The sequence below is a fragment of the Lepisosteus platostomus genome, chromosome 10 (genome assembly GCF_059453375.1).
Source record: "Lepisosteus platostomus isolate fLepPlt1 chromosome 10, fLepPlt1.hap1, whole genome shotgun sequence".
Lineage (NCBI taxonomy): Eukaryota > Metazoa > Chordata > Actinopteri > Semionotiformes > Lepisosteidae > Lepisosteus > Lepisosteus platostomus.
In genome coordinates this window covers 44596084-44608823 of record NC_142620.1, presented here as the reverse complement: position 1 = coordinate 44608823, position 12740 = coordinate 44596084, and the positions used below count along the sequence as shown (strand labels likewise).

Here is a 12740-nt window from a genome sequence, read left to right as displayed (position 1 = left end):
AGGTCAGCAAACAAAAAAAAAATACACAAAATATGTGCGCATAAAAGAGACACTTTTCTCTCTCACTGGGTGAATCTTGATTTCTTTATGCACTGGGTTGATGAACCCACAGTGCCTTGCAGCTGTTCCCCAGGGCGAAGTGTTAATGGTCTAAGTCTGTGCCATTTCAAATACAGTCCAGAGAATGCGAGGATGCAATATTCTTGGTTTCTCTCCTCTGCAGGCTCTGCGGGAGACAGGGTCACTGTGGCTTGGTGACGAGAATCAGACTCTTGACATCTCTCCACTCCTGCAGTGTGACACAGCCTTCTCGTTCTCAGAGAGCAAGCAGTGACCTCGTAATGCTAGCTCCTGCTTCTCGACAGATTTATTAATCACACACAGGCCACCTTGGTTCATTTTACCCTGACACAACTGAGGAGGGTTGTGTCATTAGCTTACCACTAACCAAAAAATTAAAAGTAGAAGAACTTAAATGTTTATGATTAGTTCTGGCGTGTCACCCCGGTCAGCTTAAAAGATGTGCTTGTGCAGAGATCTTGAGGCGGTATTTGTTGTAGGGCATGATTTTGCTACTTGCCAAGAGCTCACTTTTACACCCCCATCTGCATCTGTGTTTCTCATCTTGCTTCTTTCCATGCGTTTAACAGCTTATAAGCAGAGCTCAGAGACAGAGGGAGCAGCTGGGGGATGTGAGCGTTAAGGGCTGACATTACATCCAGGTAATGCGCAGCAGTAACAACTTCCTGTCTTGGCTCAGGCCTTCCTCTCAGATACAGGCCTTGCACACACTTTCCGCTGTCCTGGTGTTGCCACGGCAGCGCTCCAGATGTGGATGCCAAAAAAAGCCCAACCAGGACGGGAGTGTTTACAGATGGACAGATGAGTGAGGAGATTGTCTGTCGGCAAGGTCGGGCCTGGCTTTCATCTGTCTGTTCTTTACAGCTTCAGAATATCAGGGCAACTTTCCTTGAGGCTTCTCCTTCTTTCGTTTGTTTGAGGCATTGATTTGCCTTCACAGCCCAATGAAATGGAAAATGTTTCCTGTTCAAATTGCTATAAAATCCACTTTCAAAGGTTACTCTTCCTACAGAGGTAATTTTTCAAATTACGTTTCCATTATAGCTTATCGTTATGACTACTGAAACAGCAGTTTGGACCCGTGCCTCTTATTGTTATTGTCAATGCAAAACTTGGAAAGCACTGCCTTATGTTTTCAGACCGTAATAAAAACATCATTAATGTCTTTCTGTTTGTATAACATGGAAAATGGTATAGACAGAATAAGAGAAACATTATATGTAATTAATATAAAATACTCTTCTAATGTTGTATTAGTTTTATAGTGTTGTCATGGTTCATCCTTGTAAAAGTGCTTTGATATAAGACTGCTACTTTTTTAAGTTTTATGGATTGTGTTATGTGTAAATTTTTTTCTTCAGGACTTTACACCGAGTTAAAAAAACAAACAAATGAGCAGACACAAATAAGCAAACACACATAATTTACTAATTCTAATCATACCTGCTTACACACCCCTCAGCTCAATAAATAATGCTTTATTATATAATCAGTACAGTTGTTTTACAAGAACCAGCAGCTTGTATACCTTGAAATGTCTCAAATTGCAGTGCAGTGGGAGTCTGATGTATTTCCTTCCACCCAGTGTGCTTGTAAGTCAGCTCGGTGGCTGAATCACATTGGCCTTGAAGGAGATGGAATTAGTTTACAAAAGACGCTGTGTGCTGTGTAACAGCATTTGTTCCATGGTTTTCTGCATTAACAGCTCACAGGGAGCTTGTGGGAGGTCTTTACAAGATGTGTTTATGGCAATTTGAAAGCTGCTTAATCTTATATTGTGAGTGGATCTCACCAGTGTGTTTCCCCTGTGGGGACAGGGTTTACACCCAGGCAGACAGTTGTGAAGATTTCACTGAGAAGGCCTCTTGGGTTGTGAAAGATGAAACAGAAGTGACTCCCTGTGTCCAGATCCTCTGCCCAAAGTAATGATAAACGCATGACCAAGTCAGGGTCTCGATTTCAAGAATCCCGTCATGGAAGTAGAAGGTGTGTTTAGGTGTTGCTTTCTTGAGGCTGCTTCTCGGTGCGGGACTCAAGCACCGCAAACGTTGCGCTCACTGAAAGCGGCTAAAAATAGGGAAGGGTGTGAGTCTGGGGATTGATGCCTGACAGTGGCCGCTATCCAACAGCTTGCCCACGGAGTCCCTCATTCCAGATGGCATCGTGCACAATCCTGCAGTTCCATCAACAGAGCAAAGATGCTCAGAGCGCCCCCTCTGCCTCTCTGATAAGGCCGAAGCTAACACAAACCCCCCCCTTTAGCACTGCGGTGAACTGTGGCAAAGCAGCTCCAGCACCAAGATGTTGGATATTCTTCTCTCTGGAGCACCAGCATATCGCCGACTACTGTCTTCAATCCTTTTTTATATTTGACTCTGTCTGTAGTTGCAAACGCAAGTCAGTGTCACAGTTGACATTCAGGAAACCGAGGGGTGTAAATCATTTTGCCTGCCTCTTGGCAACACATATCTCACAGACGGTGATTTTCCTTGTGTTTACAGTCAGGCACAGCCCTAGCAGTAGCTGTGATGTGGCCTGGTCCAGAGCCCGATCCTGGTAAACCTGTGGTACCACTTTTCATAGGGGGTTTTCGGTGTTGGTATCTGGGTTCATTTGGGTTGCCTCTATTTTAACATTAGACCAACAGCCACAAAGACAAAGGCCTCCGGCTCTCTAAGCCTGGTATCGTGGTCCTGCAGTTGGTGCCTTACTGCAGCACACTGCCTCCGGAAGGAGCCAGGCTCAAGCTGTGAGGTGGATATAGTAAGTCCAACAGATCCTGCTTCAGCGTTGCCATGGAGACGGCACATGTACTGTAGGTATTGAAGCTGACCCAGGTACAGCACCTTTTTGAAAAGGCAAATGGTATCAACCAACTCCCACGTACGACTGCAAAAATTCGGTAATTGTTACTTGTTCTCGGCATATCAGACAGACAATAAATAATAAAAATGAATGGCCCATTTCTGAGTTACTATAAATCACATCTCGACACCCATTTCACCACTTTCACAGATGGCTGCGGTACTCAGAAAACACATGCTTGCTATTTAAAATGAGGCTTCTTTTTGAGTATGCAATCATGTCTCCAGATTTTCTTGGCTATAATAGCTGGGGATTTATTTATGTTTTATAGCACTGTGTTCCAGGCCTCCTTGACATGTGAGAATACCATATATCTCATAAAACTTTGTTGTTTTAAATATTTATGTTTTCCTTACAATATCATGCTTTAAAAATGCTCTTTTCAAATAGATTTTCACTTCAGTTTATATGAAGCAATCTTCATACAGTGATGTGAAAAAGAAAGTACTGTACACCCCCTTATGATTGTGTGGTTTTATATATTAAGATATATCCGACCTTCACCTAGTCCTAACACTTGATAAATCTGACCTCATGCGACAAATATCACTCACAGTTTTTACTTATTATTTTTTAAACAAAAAATCAGCCAACATTCAGAATTCTTTTGTGAAAAAGTAAGTGCACCCTAGCTGTTTCCATGTCAGTTAAGAAGCTAATTTAATCAGGTGCTGCTAAACAACTGTACATGATTAGTTGATCATCAGGAAGTACTTCCACCTGTATATAAAATCAGAAACCTTGTCAGTCTGGTCTGGAGCATTCAGGTTTGTACAACCTGGGGTGTTTTAGTAACACAGGATGCGTGTAATCAGAATTAAGCTTAGTGTTAAATTTACCTCGCTAATGGATTTTATATAATTCCACGGCTGATTCCTTCTCAATCATTGTTTTTTTTTTCTTTTTAAGTATAACAAACTGATGCAAGTGGATCCTTAATAACCCTTTATCTTTTAAAAAGGTTTTAATTGAATGTTGTGATGAACTGTACAATTGGTGCGATGGCTCTGTGGCTAGGGATCTGCGCCTGTGGCTGGAAGGTGGCCGGTTTGTATCCCGTGGCCGGCAGAGGAATCCTATTCCTTAAGGGAATATTCCTTAAGGGCAAGGCCCTTAACTGCTCAAGGGGTGCCGTAAATGGCTGTCCCTGCGCTCTGACCCCAAGCTTCTCTCCCTGTCTGTGTGTCTCATGGAGAGCAAGTTGGGGTATGCGAAAAGACAGATTTCTAATAGAAGAAATTGTATATGGCCCAATAAAGTGATCTTATCTTATCTGAGACTATGGGATATACATTCTTCATTTCATACATACTGTACAAACTTTGATTTCCAAAGTTTACCTCAGCACATGACTTCACTATGCTCTGTGCTTGTGTTTTTGGCCATAGTGTATTGCACGTAATCCAGGATACTCTCTTATCCTCGTGTAGCTGTCTGCCAACTTTGATATGTGAAGGAGGGCTGTGACATTTATTACCGTTGTGTGAAGATGAGAAAGACCACATTAGTCTTGCCCATTCATCACATTGTTATCATTTCATTTTCATACATTGAGATGAAAAACTCCTAACATTTCAGTAATGCTTTTTATTCCATTCCCTGACACATTTTAATGATGAATCCTCCCTCACGTTTCAATACCAAATGACTTTGTTAGGTGTATAGGCAAGTTCACCGTGTTTATCTGTCCATGTTTTGTGGTTGTACTTCTAAATGACTTTTATGATCATATAAGCTCTGTCTTGTTGATTTTTGGATTTGTCTGGTCGCCATGCACAGTGCTTAGTGCATAGACAGGACCTGTAATAAAAGAATGAGGCAGTTTCACATTAATATTTTTAATGAAACGTTTACATGTGTATTTTTTAGTTTTGCAGTTATAATTCTATACCTCTTTTGAGGTTTTTTAAAACAGAGCACCTACAGTATATATTAATCTAGAGTTTTCTTTCTACAATTTAGCGATTGTAGATACTGGGGATTTGTTAAATTGCTTGGATAAAGAAAAACACAGGAAACCTATTGATGATCTCCTGGAACAAGAGAAGGTTTGTGAAATAGTGTAATTGAATAACCTTACCTAATGCCTAGTAGATCCCTGAATACTATGCTTACAGGAGAAAACAGATTACACGCACTTTGGTAAACTCTTGCTTTGACATTTCAGCAACTCCTGTGACTTATAATGGCAACTGTGCCACCACACACAATAGCTTGTGATTAAATCAGGAGCTAATGAATGCAGCTTTCAATGATAAAATAATGCAAAATTGTTGTCATGCCAACAGGAGTCTATTTATACTGCATTTTTGGTTTCAAATTCATGCTTCCTTGATTAATATTTGAAGTATCTTGCTATATAAGAGGAAACTGCATGTTTTGTAAGAGTTTTGTTTGTCTGACTCTTTTGTTGCACCTGACCTCCGTATTCTGATGTGGTGAGTATTTGACCCCCCTGCCCCTCCTCCCCCCCCCCAGGAATACAGCAGATGTCTTCTCCTCCAAACTAGAAGTCAGTGCTCCTAATAAATCACTTTCATTCCTCACCACTACGAGCGTGAGGAAAACTAAACACGCCATCTTTACAGTGTTTGGTAACATTGTTTTAATTTACTGCCCTAACTTCCGATCCAGCGAGAAACAATTTCAACTGTGATAACTTTCTGTCAGCTTTGCCGCATGTCACATGTGGCTGCATTGTGGCATTGTGGTCAAGGCTCTGCCCTGGAGGGTTGCAGGTTCGAATCCTAGGTGGGCCGCAGCTGTTTTGCCCTTGGGTGAGGTTTATACTCAGAGTGCTTTAGTAAGTGTCCTGTAAATGGGTCTCCAGATTGATCAAATGGGTAAATGGGTCTCATCATTGGAAATGAGAGTTTCTTCTCAATTGACTGACATGAATAGAAAAGTACCTCAGGTGTTTGAAACTTGTTCTGCTTTTTTCCCCCACACATTCGGTTTGGCCATCATACAGCAAAATGCACAAAACAGATGCATTTTTTTCTTCCAGTATCAGAATGCCTGACCTTTGCTACTTTCTGTAGCAAGTTTCAGTAGGTGAAGAAACAAATCCCTGTAATATTGGGTTCACATCAATTATTCAGTGTAATGTGTTGCCCTCTTTCTCTTCAGGTTTTCATATTTCTACAGGATCAAGCTGTTGTTGTAGCCATGTGGTATGACTCTCTAGGTTAGAGTAGTAGACGTAGATTTTAGCCTTTGTGAGCTAAGCACTAATCACCAGGTAGAAATGTGTTGGACAAAACAATGCTTAATCGTAGGTGATGTTTTGTGGTTGTGCACCTCCACTCTACAGCCTGCTGGACGCACCACCACATGTGAACCTGAGCCAGCAGCTCACAGGAAGGCTCTCTGAGCGTTTCTTCAGGATTTAAGATTTAGTCTGTGCTTTTAACAAAAACACTGCAGAAAATAATGCATGTTTTAAAATAGAGTTATTAGAGGGATGTCCCTGAAATGTATTTAGACTAAGCAGGTTTGATCTAGAGTAGCACAGTGGTTAGCATTGCTGCCTCACAGTTCTGGGGTCCTGGGTCCAGTTTTGGACCTGGGAGGCTGTCAGTGTGCAGTTTGTATGTTCTCCCCATGCTGGCTTTCCTCTGGGTGCTCCAGTTTCCTCCCACAGTCTAGAGACATACTGGTAGGTTAACTGGCTTCTGTGAAACCTGACCCTGGTCTGTTAGTGTCTATTTGCTGTGTGTGCCCTGTGATGGACAGGTGTCCTGCCCAGGGTGTACCCCGCCTTGAGCCTCTTGCTTGCCAGGATATAGGCTCCAGTTCTCCTGGGATCCTGAATTGGAAGAAGCGGTTAGAAAATGTATGGATGGAGGTTTGAAGTAATGGCTCCTTCCTCGGCTGATGCTTTTTTCAGCTGGACCTCTGTGTGCCCAGCATCCAGCGAATGTTTGACATTTGAATTTGCATATACTTCTTGTCTATATAGTTTGTTGCTATTGTCTTCAAGTGTTTATCTTTTTTATGTTCACATGTTTTTGTTTTTTTATGGGAACGTATCTGGTATTTCATCTTGTTTCCATCATGTGTTTTGCATTGCCGGGCTGTTGGAAAGATACTTGAAGGCATTTTGCGGTCCAATTTGAATGGAGACAGTTGACTCCAGGCGCAGACAGGGAGAGGGGTGTGAACGAACTAAACAAGCTGATGCCCTTTTTCAGTATTTAATGATATTCACACACTACTTGCTGAAAGTTCGAATTAGAATATAAACGACGATCATGCTCATTTGGAATGAAATGGCAGATCCCATCCAGAAAATGAAACTTCGGCACCCTTTGTGTAAAGAGATATGTTGATCCTTAAGAAATCATTTGGTTGACTTTATCAATCCATTTGCGCAATCATACAATTCGGATTCTACACTTCTAAATCAATAGACCGGCATTTTGTATTTGTTTTCCTATACATTGTCTGTGGGAGGATGATGATACATCAGTTTTATCGCCTACATCTTACTCAGTGATAGGTTCAGCATCTCCCATCTAATAGTTCACAGGCTTGCTCACAGCCCATCTTGTCATTACTAGCTACCATAAAGGCTGGATAGAAACTGGTCTTGTTTGCACCCTTACTTATATTCTTGTTCTTTCTGTCTACATGTAATACTCTGCAGTTGACATTTACCAAGAGTCCTGAATATTGATGAAGTCTTTCCTTCAAAAATACTTGGACAAAATGTTAAGAGATTGTGGAAGACATATCCACGTTTTTAAAAGCATAGCACGTACTCTATAAGGTGTACAAATGAAGGGTGGTTGAAAACTCCCCTCCCCCTTTCCCCTATGGCCTAAAAATGATGATTTGCTGATTTTTCGGTGATTCTCGAGTCCGTGCTGCAGGACCCCGTGACCTTACTGAGTCCAGCCATGCTCAAAAAAATAGTTTTGTGCTCGGCGCAGAGTTGAACTTCCAAGACGGCCCAGTTAAGATCAACAAACAATCTCCCTGCCGGCTTTAATGGCTTTAAAATTCATTCCAGATGGCAGGGGCTTGACAGAAAGCAGATGCCTTGGCGGCCGGGAGAGAGGAGCTGAGTGCTGTGAGAGTAGGGTGCTGGGAGCTTTTGAAAATGTGTTTGTTGGCAGCATGGCCACAGAGCCCCAGCCCAGCTATAAAACACATGAAAACAATAAATTAAAGCAACACCAGCTCACTAGTTTTTAATTCCTCTGGTGTGAGTGAATAACTCATAGAATGGAAATACTATACGTCAGGGGCACCCACAACTGGAGGGTGGGGTTTTTAATGGAAGGTTGTACTTTCTGATGGTATCAAATTTCATAGACAAGGATGTACGTCTACATTCACGTGCACAGTATACCATGAAGATGGAAATGTACACTTTAGCTAGGTCTGGCCCTTTCACAGAAAACAAACTTCTTCGTCTAAACAGCCTGTTAATTCCACTTCATGTATATCGAGTCAAAGAGCGCAGCTGTTTTACCCTTATTAGGACATAGCTAATTCTGACAAAAAACATGACCTTATACTGTATATGCATCTTGCAAGGAACTCCTTTCAGGGTTTTTGTGGTTTTTGAGAGTAAGGAGCAGTCGCTGTGAATGAATGCTAATTAACCCTGGCAGTTTCACAATGCTAGAAAGCAGAGATGTCTAACATGATTTGTAGTTGTATGAATACTTTGTGTATTTTATTGTATTATTGACTTGTCTTGAGAGTTTAATAGGAGAGGATCTTCTTCTAGAGACATGTTAAGTTGTATGACCTCAATTCTTTTGCTGGGTCTGATCATACAACTTAAAGTTTAAGTTGGGTACTTCTGAAATTATTTTAGAATAATATAGACACACAGGTGCGTATGAGGATATGCATGGAATACATTTTAGAAGTAACATTGAGTACAATTCAACAGATATTTATATAATCCTTAAATCCTTGTGTCCCTTCAATGAAGAATTACAATAACACAGCTGCATTCCAATGAAGAACATTATTTTAAAACGATCTCTAATGCCCATACAACATTGCGAAGAAGTGTTGCCTATTGTCCGAAATGGAATTCCTGTTTGTGCATGTGCAAGTTTGTGTCTGCGTGTGCTTGTGTCTGTTTTGTGAGAGAGTGACAAGCCAGGGAAACTGCAGACCCCAGGAGGTCAGAGTCTCGTGCCTTGAATTGTGTGTCTTTTTGAGATTGGGCTTCTCTCACTTTCCTAGTCCTGGTTCAGCCCAAACTGTGAGCTTGTGAGCTCCGGCCTTCCTTTGGAATTGTCACAGCCTGAGGAACTAATGTATGTAGTGTGGAGGGGAGACGCCAATTCGCAGTTTGCTCCCTTTCTTTTTTTAAACCTGAGTAGGTGTGAGCTATCTTGCCAGAGCTGTGCCGCCACATTACAGAGTATTTCTCTTTAAAACTGAGTGAGTGTACGTGTAAACAGTACGTCTATGAGCTAGAGATAGAATTAGGAGAGGAGCAAAAAATTCCTGTGCTTTGCAGTGCCTGGACCAGAACTGAGGGGAAAAGGAGCCTGTTCCCTCTGGCAGTGAAGCATGCCACTATTTAAAGGTAATTATGGATGAAATTCTGATTCTGTCGGGGGTTGCAGTAATGTGGGAGTACATTAGGCAATATTACAGTCAAAGATGTGAATTTATGCATCGTTCTGTAAAACTGCAGCATGAAATTGTGGAAGACATATCCATGTTTTGAAAAATATTGCATGTACTCTGTGAGGTGTAAGATTTGTTTTCACTGTCAAAAGAGCAGAAGACATCATAGAGTCTTATTTTTATGTATTAACTTCAATTGGAGGATTGGAATAAAATGAACGGAAGGATTGAAGAGGCCATGTCGTTCAGTTCTGCAATAGGTAGTTATATGTTCTTCAGGTCAAAGTAACTTTGTTTTGTGGGTGCACGAGGCTCCAACACGAGTTGCACTTTTGTGATATTTCATTGGGGTAGAGCATTCAGGTCAAAATGGGCTCTAAGTCGTGCATACCGTCTAAACTCACAGGCACTGCTGTCAAGTCTGAGAAAACACTCCCAGCCACAGTAGGCTGTGAGTACCGGTCACAAAGGTTAGAGAAGCGCTGCAAAGACCATTTCACACTTCAGCATTGATCCGTTTGCAGAGGTTTGAGACAGGACATTAAGTTCTTGATGTCCACAGAAAAGGCAGAGACTCTAGAATTTCTCAACTGACAAAGATGTGATCCTGACATGACGGGTCTGAGACTTGTGATCGCTGTGATCAAGGCTCCAAAGAGGCATCAATGGGGTTAGCTGGCCTGAGCTTCACACAGTAATCACTGAGACTTCCCAGGTGACTGCGGAGCTCCAGTTAGCACTGATTCTCGGATATGGAGCTGTGCGTCCTGGACAGTAAAAAAAAAATGTAAAAAGACATGTGGCTCAAAGGTGGGCAGGTGGTGGAAGTACTTACACTACCAACTTCTCACTCTCCCCTGTGTGCGGTCACAGGGTTCGTACCTGCAAGTCTTGACGTGAAAAACACATAGTTGGTAATTCCAAAATTGGGGGGGTTATAGTAAATGTAATTGGTGATTTTATTTTTTTAAAATAATACAAAAGGCAAAGACCCTTGCCCTCCTTTACCACTGTGTGGTGCAGTGTTACAAAAGGTGCCTCTTGGAAGGGATTCAATACCCTCAGCCTGCTCCTGTAAGAGATGAGAGGTAACAGAGGTGTATTCTCTGCCCCTGAGAGAGACATGCTCACCTGCACAGTGGATAGAACTCAAGCAGTTTGCAGGCTTATTTTAAGATTATGTATTGATTTTTTTCTTCACTGCATTTTAAGGCTGTTTCTGGATAGCAGTGTAAGCCAGTACTTTCCCCCAGAACACCAGGAGTCCCAGGAGCAACCAAGAGCAGGCTGACCCTTGTGGTCCAGTTGCTAGTCAGTTCAAGCCTGGGCTGTCTCATTGGCCAGCTGTGACCTGGGTTCCCCCAGCAGTGTTCACCCATTGGCTATGCATTGCCAGGTCTGTGAGTGCTGTAGGTGCCCAGGGTTCTCTCGATAGAAGAGCAACTGCTGGGACCCGCCCACTGCCTGCAGTGACATCAGCGAGAGACATGCTGCTTCTCCACTCAGCACTGACTCTCCCTTATGGCACTGCGGAGCTTGACACACGTCAAGTGATGAGTGACTCTGACAGGAGGAGAACTACAGGTGTGCATCCGCCAACTTAAAAAAATTACAATTAAGATTTTTTCAAGGATTATTTCAAAGTTAGAAGGGTAGTTAACACCCCTCCTCCAAATACTCTTCCAGCCCTGACCAGTTTTATCACGATGATGTTTGAGCATGACCATCCCGTACCAAATTCAGCGCTGGAGAAAATAAAAATGGATTCGCCTTGATTCTTAAAAGCCCCCTTATGGTTGAAGAAAATAATCCTTAGTTCATCTGTGTTGGTCAGAGATGAACTGAGAAATGTCCACAAAGTCATGGAGAGCTGGGAGCTGTACTAACAAACCTGACAAATATGCCGTTTCTTCCAGAAGTTCTCTTATATTTTAATACACCACTTTGTTAAAAAACTGCAGTGGTGGGACCACAAAACTTTCATTTGTAAGAAAAGGGTTTTATGACACTTGTGAATTCGAAATTTCATGAATCCCCAAACCATTATCACATTTCATGTATGTTTCTATAACCGTATGCGGTTGTCTGGTCTGGTGATTTGTCTTCTGGGTTTTGATGATTTTGTGGTACACATTCTGACAAGGATGATGTAATCCTTGGGTTTGTTATTATGGTCCTGAGCTTTAGCATATCAGTCACTGCTTTCCAGCAGATTTGTGACCCCGAGAGTGTGAGTGAAATGTGAGAACAGTTGCAATGTCTTTGACAATGAAGTCAGGGCGATAGGCACTCACTGTGGACAGCAGTTGTGGGCCTGGTGCTTGTTATTAGCACCATGGGGTACTGTATTACTCATTTAAAAAAGGAAACCTGAAGGATGAAATTGTACATTGAAATTCCTTGTTGGTTCTGATCTCCAGCTGTAGAGCCACAATTCAAAACTGATATTACTGTATGTGAGTGAGGGGGACAATATGAATTTGCTATATTTTATAAAATGGAAAGACATACACATTCCTTACCCAGTTCTTTTAGTAACTTGATAATATACTACTCTTAATGATAGAGTAAACATATTAACATAAACATATTAGTGATAACCTTCCACTTCTGCCAGAGTGAGAAATAAGTGACAACAACAATGACAATTGTTTACAAGGTCAACCTAGAGGACTTCTTCAGAATCAACAGTAAAACACAAACCACAGGATACAAGTGGAAACTACATGGCATTTAAGACCATAAACAGGAGGGACTTCTTTACACAAAGAGTTGTGGGAGTGTGGGACAAGCTGCCCAGCCACTTTGTAGAAACTCTGACTTTTTTCAAGAAATGGCTGGATGAGATCCTTGGATCAATTGTCTACTACCTACCAAATGGACTAGATGGGCTGAAACACCTGCTCTCATCATGCTGTTTGGGTTTTTTATGACATACTATTTTACCATTAAAGGTTTAGAAGGGATCTGGAATTCCAGTATACCGAGTGACCAAGTGCAGAAGATAAGGATATTAAGTCAAGTCTGTAGAAAAGGGGCCTCTGTTGGATATTAGCCTTTGATTGAGTTGTACAAAAGAGAAGTGTTCTGGATTCCCCAGTTCTCTTTCAATGAGAGAGTGAAGAGAGAGCTTTTTTGTTCTTTGAAGGTCATTCCCTTAAGGGGTTTGAAGAAGAGAGAGCTCCATGTTC

At 41.8% G+C, this 12740-nt stretch overlaps 1 protein-coding gene across 3 annotated transcripts in view; it reads left to right on the top strand.

The window, feature by feature from the left end:
• nhsl2 (NHS-like 2) overlaps positions 1-12740 on the top strand; it is a 102479-nt gene that overhangs the window by 6303 nt on the left and 83436 nt on the right. Inside the window, exon 1 of one of the 3 annotated variants that reach the window (XM_088649141.1) lies at positions 9313-9505. The exons of the other annotated variants lie outside the window; for them this stretch is intronic. Coding sequence (XP_088505267.1) covers positions 9490-9505 — 16 coding nt within the window. The 5' untranslated portion in view covers positions 9313-9489. Of the gene's footprint in view, positions 1-9312; positions 9506-12740 lie in introns of those variants that run through there. 3 annotated transcript variants of the gene reach the window in all.